We start from the raw sequence: 16812 nt of genomic DNA, 5'->3' as shown, positions 1-16812 counted from the left end.
TAGAAAATTGCGTATAAAGCTAACTGCACGCACCACTCAAGAACGTGTACCGTTGTTTGAAACAAGCGAATCTACTAACTTAGGTAAGTCATCTGTTTTGTTCATTTTGTATGTGGTTTATACTTCAATGTTTTGTACCAGCGAATCGTTTTACTTAAATACGTCTTCTATTTTTTTTTATTTTGTATGTGATTTATATTTCATTGTTTTAAACAAGCGAATGGTTTTATTTAGGAAAATAACAGCTGTTTTGTTCATTTTGTTTTGTTATTATTTAATTTTTCTACACAAGCGAATCATGTTACTTAGGTAATTACAGCTGTTTTGTTCATTTGGTGTTTGTTTTTATTTCAATGAATTCATTGTTTTATACGACATATTTCCGAATGACACCAGGCCGAATGCAATTTTCCCGAATGCCGATTTTTTCGAATGGGCAATCGCCCTAATGCGACAACTGCCCAAATAATTGACATTTCCCACGAAAAAAAGTCATTCTTCTAAACAATTTAATCGTTTTACCTAGGTATTAAATTACAGTTGGTAGAAAATTTTGTATGTTGCTATTTTAGAGAAATCAGAGAGCTATATTTTATCCTGCGAGAAGGTTGTACTTGTGTTTTGTACTCACCAAACGAAACATGTTTATATACCTGATTCGCGTACAAATGAACAGTTAGTTGATATGAAATAAGACCAATATTCCATATCTATTTTAAACTTTCTTTGTACTACATGGTCCCAGCAAAGCAGCCACTAGATTTTTTAAAAATGTTTAATTGTATTTGATTATCTAAATAAACGATGAGCACCAGTAAGATACTTAAGTTCTTAAATTAAAGGGTGGTGTAATATGTTTTGTCGTGTTTTTTTAAAAGTTATTATTTCATTATGATAAAAGTACAGATGTGTTAATGACTAGCGACCAGTCATCAAGCTATATACCTCTTTGAGTCGAAGTTCAATAATAAAATACAAACAAAAAGATAAAAAAAAAATGCTGTAACATTTTATAACTGTTCCTATTTAAATACGGTTTGTCAAAAGTTGGTGTTTACCTATGTAAGTCAGACATTTTCTACTTCATAGTTAAACACAGTTTAAATCAAGTTTATTTCTGAAGGTACATAACGATGAAAGAAAAAACATTTCTTTTCAAGTTTCAGTATCACAATGTTACTTTATTTGCCATCACATGATGATGAAAGAAAACGTAAATAAACAGTATCTCTTTTACAATCACAGCTTTACAATAGCAATTACTCTTTGTTGCTACTGTCTTAGAAAAAATGCATTAGTTGATTATAAACATAATATGAAATATGACCGAAGAATAAAGTGTATTAAATATTTTAATTGAAATCATAAGACTGGGCTTTAATAAACATACACATTGTAAAGGATAGCGTAGATATTATTTCCTGTATCTGCATAGGTGAAAGATTCAACAACATAGAGTTGCTTACGGCTTCACTTTTTCCTCTTTTCTTATTGAATTTTTTTTACATAATCTCCCCACCACCAGGCATACCCCCCCCCTCTGCCATTTGGTATAATTAAAATGCATTTTTCGTAGACACGCACACTTTGACACACACAGATACACACCGACACAAAATGCGCTTCGTTTTAAACACGAAATAAATAATAAATAAACTTTTGTATAGAAGGATTATATTAATTTTGTGAAACAATAGTGATAAAGATAATCTTTCTAGTTCATATTAAAAAAGAGTCTATCTACGTTTCTACAAAAAAAACATGAATAAAATCTGTAAAAATACATTTATTTATTCATTAATCTATTTATTAGTAATTTAGTGAACTATTTAGTAGTGACCGTTGAATGCTATTTCACAGTATTATAAGCAATTCCGTTTCGCAATTCCTTTAAATAATACTATGCAATATATATATATATATATATATATATATATATATATATATATATATATATATATATATATATATATATAATCTTTTATTCCGCAAAAAAGACATTAAAAAATAATCTTTTACAGAAGTATAGCACTGCAAACATAGTCTCTAGAAAGCATGAAGATCATAGCAGCCGCAGTGTTACTTTTCAACATAGCTTATGCTCGGGCGGGTAAGATCATAATCTGTATCGAATATGTTAATAAAACAAGGATACGTTTTTGCTTTAGTAAATTGTATTAATTTTATTACAGAGTTGTGATGATCGATTTTTAAAATGTATTCTATAATATTTAATAAGACGGATTATATTTATTTCAATTAAAACTTATATTGTTTTGCCACTTCCTTCCTTCCTTATACGGAAACCGGCTCAGAAGGTTGACTTCCATCAGCCAGGCAGGCCTCAGTGTAGCAAACTCCGACCACAAGAGTTCCCCACACATCGGTCGCTACTTCCGTGGGCTCTCACCGGGCTTTCCTTCCCCACCCACCAGACACGGGACGTCGTCCCACCGCCTGGTACCCAGCTTGATCGTGGGGGGCATTCCGCCAGATCAAAACCCTCTAGCTGCTGTTATCTGCCACTGGCCATTCCGCACCCACTAGGGGGACATGAGTTTGGTCGGACCAGTGGCATTATTCCGAAGCCCCGTTAAGGCCGCCGCTTAAAGTCAAAAGATCTGGTTGCGGACTTTTGGTTCCCGGCAGTCTTGCACCTCTCCTCCCCCACGCTATTATGTGGGGGACTTGGGAGTCCGACGTACCAGGCTCTTCGGAAGAGCCGAACGCATACAGCAGCTCCACTCGGCCAGATCAAAAACCTCTAGCTGCTGTTGGCTACCACTAGCCATCCCGCACCCACTAGGGGGGTCATGAGCTTGGTCCGACTAGTGGCATACATCCGAAACCACGTAAAGGCCGCAACTTAAAGTCAAGACATCTGGTTAGGGTCGAGAACAAAACCCTTCTTGGTTCCCGGCAGTCTTGCACCTCTCCTCCCCCACGCTATTTAGAGCAAGCAACGGAGATTCGCCCGTCTAATGCGGACAAATCTCCTGGCTCGCTCATGTAGGGGACTTGGGAGTCCGACGTACCAGGCTCTTCGGAGCCCGTCCTACGAAAGTCCTACAGCGGCTCTTTCCGTAGGTCTCGGGCGTACAGATTAAAGACCCCTAGCTACCGCTAGCTCCCCGGGTAAAAACCCGGGTTCCCTTCCGCGACCACGAGGAGGTCGTAGCTTCAGGTCGAAACATCTGCCGTAGGGCCATAAAAACCCCTTTCGTTCCCAGTCCCTGTTCATCCACTCCAGCCCACATGGCTGCGGGAGTCCGAGGGCACCAGGCTGCGCGGAATGTTTTGCCACTAACATCCTAAATAAATTGCATTGTGTTTTAATAATGTATTAATTAATTTACATAAAAAGTTCATAAGCAAATAAAAAATTGATTTAATATTTTGTCTTTTATGTCCAATCTCATGCTTTCGTTCATTCAATTTAAAGATAATAAATGACCGATATTTATGAAATTTATAAATTAATGTCTTTAGAAAACACATGATCTTGGGACAAATTATCTTAGACAAAATATCCAAGACAAAATAAGGATAAATTTTATCTGGACAAAATATATCAGGACAAATGAACTCTGACAAAATATAGCAGTTAGCAAACTAAATTAGACAAAATATCACACATATAATTTGTCGTTAGATCGTATGTGCTGTCACTATATATATCCAGTCCTATATGTATACATATATATATATATATATATATATATATATATATATATATATATATATATATATATATATATATAAAGCAATGTATGTGTGTGTATGTCTGTTTGTCTTTTATGCATTACTACACCTCTCATCACATCGCCGTTAAATTTTAAGAAGTTGTTGTGAATATTCCTGGGGAGGTTTCTGCGGAAATTGTTTTTTTCAAATGCGTAGGGGTAGCCCCTCAGCAGGGCGCGATTTTTTTCTCAATGTACGGTATATAAAAAATAAAAGTCGATTGAAGTTTGACACAGTTCATCCCATCGCCATGAAACTTTGAGGTGTTGATTACAACACTCCAGGGGAGGTTTAGGAAGATTTCGCAAGGGCGGCGCCCCGGGAGGGTTCGATTTTTCTCTATATACGGTATATAATAAGTATAGTCAGATGCGGTTCGACACTTTTTATCCGCATGGCATGAAACATTCGGGAATTGATAATACTCCCGAGAAGGTTTCTGTGAACAAAATAATGAAAATATGATATGGGTGGCGCCTGCGAGGTTGCGATTTTCGTCAAACGCAATTTGACGCCCAGATTTCCAGAGCGGCTATATTAGCTCGTGGCATACGCTAATCGTGCGCCCTGCATAGCGGGTAAGGAGTAATACTATACTCCGTGTTAAAACTTCAAGAGTCGAACCGTCGACGCCCCGTAGATTGCACGGCCCGAAGCGCCCCGGGCTCCCCTGCGAACACTATGGCGCCTACGTTCATTTAAAAAAGTCTATACACTAAAGACTTGACGGGCAACAACAATCATTGACTATATCGAACCAGGTCCGTCCCCCGGCGCCCCTGCAGGTATCAATTTGGCGCCCTGGGCTTTCCCATGAGCGCAATGGCACCTACGTTCATCCTAAACAGTGCATTAGACAATGGATAAGATGGGCTGTTACAGTCGCTCACTAAATTAAATCAGGCGTGTCACCCGGCGTCCTGGTAGGGTGCGATCTGGCTGCAAACATAAAATTCAGTTTCGGACCTCACAGGCTCACGCGGGCTGCTGAGGGCCCTGTAATACTTTTTTTTTAATAATCAGGAAAATTAACCAAGGTTAGATTATTAACACTGGGTTGTTTCCTTTTGTCCGTAAAAAATCCAAACAATTCCAAAGCCTACAGTTCTCAAAATAATGAAAATATGTCCGTAAAAAATTTAAGTTTAGAAGGGCAACTCAAATCAAAATTAAAAGTCACACTTCTAAAAAAACTTTGTAACACGAGGAAATCATTCTGTACAGTTTCGTCACTTTGCGAATGATGCAATTAGCATCTATTTTAAACAAATTGCATCAGCCACACTGATGATTATAATGCGTCAAATATTCATTTTTCTACGTGTTAAAGAAAACATCCTGTTGATATGTGCCACTTAAGCGATCGACACAATCTGCATCATTGTTTCCGGATGCTATACGGCGCTCTGTGTTATTCTGTGAGCACTTTGGCGCCTATGTTAGTTGTAGCCAAGGCTATACGCGGCGCCTCTGCTTTAGTGTAATCAGGGGCTCCAGAGAGCGCCCCTCTACATCTCTGACACATGGGCGGTCATCGAAGTGTGTTCTACCTCATTATTTTGGTGAGTGATTAACGTAAGATTTTCATTCGGTAGTATTGGTATTGTATGTAAACCCGTGTCCCTATATTTATGATCCAAGCGTAGGCATTGTTTACATTTAAATAACTTATTATTACAAAACAAGGTCACGCGTTTTAGGACATAGGATTGGTAACGCATTGATGAAAACCTTCTTATATATTTCATCAGACTTTCTTATATCCCCGCGGCAACGCGCGAGGACGGGTACGCTAGTATACATATATAAATACACATGCATATATATATATATATATATATATATATATATATATATATATATATATATATATATATATATATATATATATATATATATACTTTCATGCATACATATATATATATAAATACATACATATACAATTATATATGCAGACATATATGTATATATGTATACATGTATATATGTATATTATATATATATATATATATATATTTATATATATATATATATATATATATATATATATATATATATATATATATATATATATATATACATATACATATACATATACATATACATATACATATACATATACATATACATATATATATATATATATATATATATATATATATATATATATATATATATATATATATATATATATATATATATATATATATATATGTATATACACGACTCTCCTTTCACAGACTGCGGACCTGGATGGCAACTCCGAAGCGGGACTAATTTTTGCTATCGATTTGAACAAACAGTGGCGAACTGGACAGATGCAAGTAGCGCGTGTGTGTCTTTTGGAGGAAATTTGGTAACTATTTCCGACAGCGCTGAAAAGAACTATGTCAGTGGTAAGTTTTAACAAGAACTTTAATCAGTTGTATTTAATACCTTATTGTTTATTTAAGGATAGACCTCACGGATTGAATTTTTTTTTTTGTAAGTAACATGTTTCTGTGTGTTTAATAGATTATATGTTAATAGTTGTTAACCTATAGACAAAAATAATATATTGCCGCGAATAGCAGAACTGATTACCATGGAAACCACAAAAAGCTATAAAAACGAGCACCTTTTCAAACCTCTATAGCTTTGTTCCCAGAAACAATTTAAAAAATCTGATGACACATTTAAATTTCTCAAACCAAACTATATATTTCTACTTTTATTCATTGCGATAGCTCATATTCAATTTTTTATACAAATTTTTACGTAATACTATGAACAAAAATTAAGGGGTGGTGCTACATAAATATCAAAATTTCATAAAGTATTGCAGTAAACTCAATGTACATACGTAATGTTGCAAAAAGTATAATGCTAAATGTATGTGGGAAGTTTCTGCCTTCTATAACAAAGGGTTCTAAAGCCTTAGCGATTTGAATGTTGAATTTTGAGTAAAAATGCAAAGTTGAAAAAAAAATGTGAAAAGAAGGATGGAAAAAGGCCCTGTGCATTTCCACTTATAGAAAACAGGAAAAAAAAGACGTATTGTTAGCCGTTTGACTAATAAAATACGTGTTGACTTATGTTATAAGTTTTAGACAAATTTTTCCATGTTGGCAGAAAATATGTATACAACAGGTAATGAATTAATGACTATTAAGTATTACAGATCTTAGATATCGAGTGTTATTCTCAGGAAAACCATCAATAAACCAGAATAAGTTATGTTTGTTAGCTGGTATTCTCACTACAATACAATGTCCATCCCGACTTAAATTGTAGCTGATACACGTTCAATGCCTTTTGATAATAGCCTGCTACACAACACTGGGTACAACGCTTGAGGTTAGACACGCCCCCCCCCCCTTTCACCCAACCCCACCCCTGCACTCTACACCCAAACCCACCCCTCCCCACCGCTGGATAGTGCTTGAAGTTCCGATGAGCCATAGATTACCAATGTTCATTCAACCGTGAATAATACGTCAGTGTAGATAGGGTCAAGCACTGTTTCCGTAAAGGGCCTAAGTGAAAGCTTATCAGCAATGGGCATGCACATTTACACTTATGTAGTCTATAGCCCGATGTAAAGTCTGATGAACGCGTACAAGCCTATCACAACATGATGTAACAAAATAAAACCGGCCGTTGGTTGGATGGCGATAACGGGAAAATGAGGATGGACTCGGTACATTCTTAAAACTGACAGACATGTCCATGACGCGCTGTTTCAGCTTAGTATAAAACGTACTAAACAGTGTTTAGTAGTGTTCAAATGACAATCAACAGTACATTGATTGGAAAAATTTCAAGCTTTACCCTAAATGTTGTTTTATAATTGTAAAACAAAAATTAGAAGAGTATATTATTATGTATGCAAATAAAGTAAACAAACGTGAATTATTTTGATTTACTGTACTCTAATATGATTGATCAAGCGTATCAATGAATCATTTCGCATTCATTATTTTTACTTGTATGTCTTTTTATTGAATTGGATATCAAATTTTATTTTGTAGAAAACAACATTTATCCAACTTATTTGTAGAACAAAGAAAAAAGTCACTACACCAGCAGGTATACGAGAGCTTGGCCGATAGATTAATGTATATTTTAATGGTGCCTCGCGGGCAATAACAGTTGTAATACGCGCTCGAAGTTAGGTGCTGTCCGCTTAGTATGGTGAAAATTTGCCACGTGTACCATGTTTTACATCGCAATTAAAGGATAACCTTAGGCCGTAGATGTCCGAAATATTCGGGATAGATAGCTAAAAATTGTTAGTACCGAATTAAGAAATACAAATTTTGATGACCAAATTTCACTGTTATCGAAAACATGTGTATCTTGTACCAGTATCATTGGCATGGGGTTGCCCAGACATGTCACTAAGCGTTTTCTACAATTTTCTTACCGCCTAACACCGTACGACAAAATAAAAGACAACAAATTATACCCCCTCACTCATTAATGACACCTAATATAAAATTAATTAATTAATTGTTTTTCATTACTTTGATTTTTATCGTCGATCAGCTTTTGCAAGTGATAATCTATTTTAGTGGTTGTGCACATGTGTTTTATTTGTCTATGTGTCAGCACGTTTAATAAACGTATTCAATAACATTATATTGTCTTTTTAATAGTATTAACATATTTATAAGCTTTTCTTTAGATCGTAGAGCATCATGACACGGAGATTTTGTAAAGCAAATGATTAATTGTTCTTGTTATAGCACTAATTCAGTCAGAAACGAGGCCTGTGTGGACCGGCCTAACGGATGAATTGGGCGAGGGGGTCTGGAGATGGGCAGACGATTCTTGTATAACTTTCACGTCTTGGAATCCCATAGATTGGATGACTTGTAAGTTGCCGTTTTATTTTTTGTTTTTTGTTGAAGAGCTTTACAATCGTTTTCATCGCTATAATGGACGTTATATTTTATATGTGATTGTTGTATGATGTTCCCTACACGCACTGGCGTGGGGGAGATCGGTTGTCACCCCCCACAAAAGGAAAAAAAAGTATAGACTACAAACACACACACACACACATATTATATATATATATATATATATATATATATATATATATATATATTTATATATATATATATATATATATATATATATATATATATATATATATATATATATATATATATATATATATATATATATATATATATAATATATATATATATATATATAATATATATATATATATATATATATATATATATATATATATATATATATATATATATATATATATATATATATATATATATATATATAAGCTGCATACCCGTGCTTCGCCACGGTGAATCGTTTTAAATGTACTAACCTGGGATTAGAACAAAATCAAAGAAAAACACAACGCAAACGCAACACGCAAACACAAACGCAAACACAAATACAAAAAGAAAACATATTTATAGTGCGTTGCATTTCTATAATATAAAACAAACTCAAAAATAATCATTTTTATTGTTGATTATGATTCATTTATCAGTTATTTAAACATAAAATACTATGGTATGAAAAACAAATAATTTATAATATATTTTTTATGACGTCAAAATCATGAATCAATAATGGGACATAATCCAATAAATCGTTTGTTAAGCGTTAAAGTAACTCCCCTAGCATAATTATTAAATTTTTTTCAATGATTGGTTTTATTATACACTACTGTTATTAAAATGAATCTAATTTTTTAGGCATAAAAGCAAAAATATAATTTGATTTATTTAATATGTTTTAGCAATATGCGTGTATTTAATACTTTCTTTGCGTACTTTTGTTGACGTATGCAAAAGATTAAAACTTTGCCTAGTCGTTGTATAAATAAAACCTACTTCCATACTTGTAATATGAGTAAACAAGGGGTCGGCAACCTACGGCAAGCTCTTTTGATGTCGAGATGCGGCTCTTCAGTTCCATGCGCACATAATGATAATTGCATTATTTTATTTTCAAAACTCATAAAAATATTGTTCTGCAACACTCGGTATCTGGATAGCTCTAAAAGAAATGTTGCGAGTTGAGGCCCTTCTATGTGACGCATGGAATAGTCCTCCAGGGTGCCACAGTGAGATGAAGAAGTTGGTATTTGGAGTGCTTACAATCTTCGGGTCAACGTATTAATGCGAGCAGTCGTTTTCTTGCATAATTATAATACAAAGTGTAGAAGCCAAAAGAATTAAAATCGTGAAGCTTGAAACTGAATACAATTTATGAGCCAGGTTTAAACAAACTTTCAAAAGGCATGCAAGGCGAAACTGTTGTAAATAGTATTCAATAATTAAAGTTATATACTTTGATTACGGATTTTATTATTTAAGCAGAGCTAGATAAAATACTTTAATACTTTTTTTCTACGAAAATTGTGTATGTTTTTATTTGAATAAATATTATTTCATATTTAAAGTTATATATATATATATATATATATATATATATATATATATATATATATATATATATATATATATATATATATTAATCATTTATTAAACTGGCAAAAAGCATATGTGTCATCTCCCAAAAAAGGTGTCCCCCGGGTGCGGTCCGCATCCCCGCTTCCATCTCCGCCTCGCGACTCGTCTGTCTAGAAGTTGATATAGACGTGGATGGGACGCATATTATTGAATGTACAATTATTTTTGTGTTCTTGTAAACAGCTGAGCCGAGCTATAATGAAGGAGGGAAAGAGTGTGTTACAATTTTGCCTGATAGTAAAAATTGGAATGATGATGGATGCGCCTACACATATCCATTTGTTTGCCGAAAAAAGCTAGGTACGTATATATTTTTCAAAAGACAGTTTAATTCTGCATTATTTTTCGACAATATGTGGACGCTATAGTATTTTAACACTAGGAAAGGATTTTAAAAGCAACGAAATATTTCCTCTAATAAAAGATGTTTTATGAAATGTGTAACGACCAATACGTGTTTTATAAAATCTTGTCAGTTTAAAAAAAAAAAAAAGAAAATTGGAAAAATTTCATCTGCAGATAATTATTATATTTGAGAAATAGATATTATATTGTTAATAAATTGCTTCTAAATTGCGTACAATTATTCAAATATCATATTAATGTAATTAATCGCCAAATATATAGCTGTTACAATTATCTGTTTTCATTATAACAAAACTCATCAAAAATATCTCACTTAATTTATATCAATCCATGTTTAAAGATGCATTTATCGGGTTCGTTTATAAATACAAACAATTACTTTACATCAATTGAATGGTTACTCCTTGCGTAGCCAGGATCGTCTTGAGGGGGGGGGGGGGTTCCAAACTTTCGTTTTGCACCCCCCTCAAACTTTTGATTTGCACACCCTACCTCCAACTTTTGATTTGCATCCCCCCTCATACTTTATATATAAATACCGAGGGGTGTATGGGGGGGGGGTTATGACCCCCCTGCCTACGCCACTGACTCCTAGCAAGTTTGAACCAGTGTTTTTATAGAATTTTTTTTTTTCGGGGGGGGGGGGGGGGGGAGGACTAAAATTTTCTATATAAATTACAATTCGTTCGGGAAAGGGCGGTAGACTTTCTTTGTGGAGATGCCTGGAAGAAACTCTGGTTTGACCAATCGATTGAACGTATTTTGTATTCCGTTCTTTGTTAGCATCTACAATTATGATAGAACCAATCAATCATATTGATATACATAACAATTTTTTATGTTTTTTTTTTTCCAAATAGTTGGCCAAGGTCAAGTAACTCTAAACACGGTAAATTAAATACACTTATATTTTCATCCGATATTGTTTAACATCAATAATGTTATTCAGTAACTTCCGACAGTTTTGTTGTTGTTGTTGATGAAGGTTAGTAGCTACGTTGTGGCGAGTGGTCGGATTAAACAGTTGTGTCGTTTTTGTATACACTTTGTTATTTTAAAAAGACTTGTTTATTTCATATGTTTATTAGTGCACCGTTTTTTTCACTGGAGTGTGTACCGAAGCTTATGCTACATTCCTGCTCATTGTTTTTTATACAATACAAAATTAAAGGAAATGTAAAAAGAGATCGGATTGCCATGAAATGAAGTCTTCATCCACAGATTTTATATAGCCTAAATGTTAATTAACAGCAAATATTAATAGTTTTTTTGGAAAATTAAAGTGATCAAATGGATGTGTGTGGTCTAATTGTGGTCAATGAAAATATTATTAGACTTCAAAGTTGATTGCGATTGGTAGAAAGTGTCACTTATGTGTGTTCAGAATATGTGCACGTTTTAATGAGTCGTTTAAATTGATTTTTTTATTGTGTTTAGCTGTTACAATCGCTACACCCTGAAAAAAAAAAACGGACACATTTACAAAACTTCGAATAAATAGATACAATTGTGACCCCCCCCCCCCCAATAAATGTTTAAATTCGTTCCCCCCTCACACTCATTTCGTAGTTGGAATTACGAAAAATATTAAATAAACTTATACATTTGCGCTGATTAGATGTATAGCGAAATTTACACAAAACTAGATTTTAGCCGAAATTTTAATAAACAAATATGTTTAGATAATTTTAAAAAAATGCTGCTCAACGCGATTCAAAGAAGCACCTGTTCACTATGCTTTTGTATATTTCACGTATATGTTTTTTTTCTCTAAAGGTGTGCGAAACAGCCTGTAAAGCTGATTGGTCAGATAATTATGTGGGATACATCTACGAGAACGGCGTATGCACATGTCAATATCGTTGGTTTCAATTTTCGGGCAATGCTGATACTTATTACGTTGTATGCGCTGTCCGTAAGTTATCGAAGATAATACCCTAACTTAATTCTATTTTCCTTAATCGCCTCACAATTTATATATAATATAGCATGAGCCTTCTTTCCTAAACTCCATACGATCAATTCAACGAGAACAACAAACGCATATCAAATTTTAAACAGAGTATTGGAGTCTCAGCTCACTTTATTTTCATTATGAACATAGCTCCAGCAGTGCCCCTCCAGATGGGTATAGCTTCCGGTTACAATGACTCCCCCCCACCTTGCATCCACACCCCGGATAAGTATACAATAAATATATTCCTTATCCATTCTACGCCCCTTTTAAGGCTCAAGTTCCCCCCTCTGTCATGTTTGGTGCAACTTTTTGATTCCGAGCGAATTATTGTTATAATTATTCAACTATCAAACATTTGATTCGGAGAGAAATAAATAACAACAAAGCAAAAACATTATTGTATAATAATTTCCATACACTACTTAAAGACAGTTTGCATTTCTGAATAGCATTTATATGGCAACCCATATTTAAACACGTTTCATATAATGGCAAGCCTGAAGAAACTTGTTCGTCGAAAAATATTTAATATAGTTGATGTATCTAAGAAAGGTATTTTAAACTGAGAATAATACGGCCTTCCACCTTATACTAAATTTGTTGCAATTCCTATACCTGCAACTGGTAATGCGAATTTAACAGCATCACACACGTAACTAAATCGATTGTTTAGACATACATCATTTTTCGCAACCACCTAAGCCTTCAAGAAATCTAATTACACCTTTAAGATATACAAAAGTAGTCTAAAACTACTGTGAAGCAATAACAATTGAAAGAAAATCAATTTAGAATCCAAACAAAAACTACAGAACAATTGATTTTTTAGCTCCCATTTTAAATGCATAATATTCAGAAATGCCTGAGAACAAAATCATTCTTGCACATTCATCCTACTTGAAAAGTGCTGTTGAATTTGAATCTTTTACTCTATACATTATAGTATGTTAGGTTTATTAAAATATACTTCCGGTTCATCAGGAAGACGAACATAGTCTTACGATTGTATAAGACTGTTCAAACATGCTGACTCCTGATAATAGGGCTGGTAAGTAGGTCACCAACCAGTTCTATGGCTCATGTAGTGTTTATTGAGCCGTAGAACTGGTTGGTGACCTACTTACCAGCCCTATTGCCGAGCCCTATCTGGAGTATATACACATCGCGAATCCATAAGCGTTTTAAATTTCTTCATGATACAGAACATTGTCATGTCTCACAATATTTGCACAGCTCTTATCACCTTAAAATTTGGTTATCAATTATTGTAAAAAAAAAGTATAAACTCATCAGTAACAGTTAAAAAGTATATGTTTAAAATAATCTCAATGTGATTATATACTTCTCCTCTTTTAAAAACGTTCTTATCATTAAGACCAACTTGTTTTGCTTCGTTTCTAAATGTTTTACATTAATCTTGTAATCTTACTTTCTTCAATGTAGATTAAAATATCACAATTATTATTTTTGCATTGTTTTTTTTTTCTAGACGAATTTCCACCAACTACAACTGAATCACAAACTGAGGCTCCAACTACGACTACGACACCAGACGCCCCAACTACCACAGCGACACCAGACGCCCCAACTACCACAGCGGCACCAGACGCCCCATCTACCACAGCGGCACCCGACGCTACAACTGCACAAACTACTCAGGACTTGCCTGAGACAACCAGACGTCACCGTAAAAAAAATCTTCTTTTTGATATCGTAGAGTATTTCACATATCAAAGCTGTTTTTATTTTCCCAACTACCGCTCTCCAATTTTCAATTATGTAATAGTTAGAGTGGCTACTGCAGGTCGGTATTTTGAACGCCCCCCCCCCCCTTCCACTCCCTCATCTTAAATCACGATTCTCTGAAGATACGCGGCATCAACTTTTCACAACGAGCTCTAGTCCATAAAAATATGAGTCAGGGCATATATATATATATATATATATATATATATATATATATATATATATATATATATATATATATATATATATATATATATGTATATATATATATATATATGTGTGTGCGTGTGTGTGTGTTTGAGTGTATATGTGTGTTTGTGTAACTCAGTGCGTATGTTTGTGAGTGTGTGCTTGTAGATCTATAGATGAAATTTATTTTAAAAAACTCAAGCTAATATTCTGCCTTCGACACTGGTCTTGTACACTTATATTTAACCCCGCAATGGATGTTTGGTATTTTGTGTGTTCTGGGCATTAGGACTAAAATAGTTGGGACAACACAACTCAATAATTAGCTAAAATTTGTTTAAGCGAGCTGACCCGCGCCGTAAGCATACGTCGCTATTTAATGAAAACGGCATATGAAGGGATAATGTGGTCAGCACTATGTCCAGCCGCTTTTACTTTCAATAACACGAATTAGGTACCAATTGCAGCTGGGTGGAATAAGGGCCATTCTACTGACTTGGACCCAGATTCGAATTCGAAACTTACAGTTAGCAGTCTAGCTCCCCACCGCTAGGCCACTCCGTCCATTAAGAATATTACAAGGTGTATATTAATGTAATGCTTGAAACAATGGAGAAACGTTTTAGTAGTTATCGCTTTGTCTTGCTAGTGAGATACATGTCTATTTACTAACAGAGCTGTTACAGATAAATGTTTATTATATTTGTACTTTTTTTTTTATAAATTGCGTTCTCGAGGCGTTTACTGTCTTAATTCTAACGGACTCCAATCAGTTTGCACTTCTCATGCTAGAAGGAGTGGCAGTCTATTTTTATCTAAAGAAAGATAGGCCTACATTTTAATTTCGTTTACAACGGTTTATACAATGTATTAATCTGTTATTTTTTTTATTTAAATGTAGATAAATGCAAGAAACACGGATAAAAGAGGTGTTCTGATAGGTAAGATAATCAATTCCAAGAATAATTAAATTATATAGTGTTAAATTAATGAACATACAAACCATATTTGATCTAATTGTTTTATAATTATTATTAGCGAGTTAGTGTTTCGACAGACAGTCGACAGACAGACTACGACACACAGACTACGGACACAGGAAACAAGTTAAATAAAAGCTTGTAAAAAAATTCTGTATATACATACGCATATTAAATGCAATAGTGTACAGTTAATCACTATGTTTAAGTAACCTATATAACAAATAATGACTTTATTTAAACTCTTTCATGATGCTTTTTGTTTTGTTTTGTTTTCTTGCTAGAGCCAAGTTGGGTGACTCGAAGACCTCAACGGCAGACGTGTAGTGTAGACGTTGTCTTACTTTTAAAATAATTATCAATTTTTAAAATCAATTTTCTCGTTGATTGAAAATAAAAACATTTGGTAATAATTTTTTATTTTTTTATTTGAAACTTTTAAATAAAGATTTGTTTAAAAATTATTCTGCTTTAAAAAAATTGACCCAACAAAAATTAGTAAAATGATTATTATGGTACATTTAAGTTTATTTCTTATTTTAAGAATTTTGAAAATATTATTACCTATTTTTATATAAAGATTACTTGAACTCAAATATAACGTTCATATTTCTGGAAACATTAAAAATTGATAAAATGTAATTCTTAGTGTACTGTGTTTAGTTTCTTTTAACAGTTTCATAATTTAATATAACAACTGTGCGTTTAAAATTCATTTATATTTTCTATAAAATATTTTTGCTAAAATAATGAAGACTAATAATCTATCTATATATATAATTCTCTTCTTGGAGACGTTAGAAAACAAGCTGTAAGCGCGCCTTGCAGTCCCCTCTCTTCCTCTCTAGGAAGTCTGGTGAGCTGTGGTTCACGCTAAATGTTTAGTGACGGCTATTAGGGGCAGATAATTTAGTTTGAAACGATTTTAAAGAGGAGGCTGCTTTCACCGGGGGGGGGGGGGGCTGTAGGGTAGGGGTTGGGGAAAGGAGGGTGGGGGTAGTATTGTCCTTAACGACCTACTGATAGTGTTAGCAAATATTTTCAGTGGCAGCATTGGTACTGTCGAATCCACAAATTATGAATTACTGAAAAGTAGAAAATAAAACAACTAAATAGCGGCGTGTGATACGCGGGTCGGCTCGTATATATATAATTTTCTTCTGGGAGAAGCTAGAAAACAAGCTGTAAACGCGCTCCCTACCATCCCCACCCCTACATGGTCTTAGTGAGCTGTGGTTCACGCTATGTTTACCTTTGTGGAGTCGGGTTTAGTGACGGCTATTAGGGGCAGATAATTTAGTTTGAAACGATTTTAAACGTTTGGGGGGGGGGGGGT

General features: G+C 34.1%; 1 protein-coding gene across 1 annotated transcript; it reads left to right on the top strand.

The window, feature by feature from the left end:
• LOC131948397 (C-type mannose receptor 2-like) lies at nucleotides 1–15889 on the top strand. The gene is made up of 10 exons (XM_059310002.1): nucleotides 1–83; nucleotides 2022–2110; nucleotides 5985–6140; nucleotides 8472–8600; nucleotides 10422–10538; nucleotides 11465–11493; nucleotides 12381–12519; nucleotides 14051–14248; nucleotides 15398–15437; nucleotides 15761–15889. The coding sequence occupies exons 2-9, from the start codon at nucleotides 2056–2058 to the stop codon at nucleotides 15418–15420; spliced, it is 846 nt and encodes a 281-aa protein (XP_059165985.1). The 5' UTR covers nucleotides 1–83; nucleotides 2022–2055; the 3' UTR covers nucleotides 15421–15437; nucleotides 15761–15889.
• The last annotated feature ends 923 nt before the right edge of the window (nucleotides 15890–16812 follow it).

This window comes from Physella acuta, unplaced genomic scaffold (assembly GCF_028476545.2).
Source record: "Physella acuta isolate Inbredline_101_S28 unplaced genomic scaffold, ASM2847654v3 ptg000642l, whole genome shotgun sequence".
Classification (NCBI taxonomy): Eukaryota; Metazoa; Mollusca; class Gastropoda; family Physidae; genus Physella; species Physella acuta.
This window is presented reverse-complemented; position numbering and strand designations above follow the sequence as displayed.

What these genes read in the sequence shown, in the direction of transcription:
- LOC131948397 (XM_059310002.1), top strand. Translation starts at nt 2,056, where the DNA reads ATGAAGATCATAGCAGCCGCAGTGTTACTTTTCAACATAGCTTATGCT. An exon ending in CATAGCTTATGCTCGGGCGG is followed by an intron (nt 2,111 to 5,984) that starts GTAAGATCATAA and finishes CTCCTTTCACAG; the next exon opens with ACTGCGGACCTGGATGGCAA. An exon ending in TGAGACAACCAGACGTCACC is followed by an intron (nt 14,249 to 15,397) that starts GTAAAAAAAATC and finishes ATTTAAATGTAG; the next exon opens with ATAAATGCAAGAAACACGGA.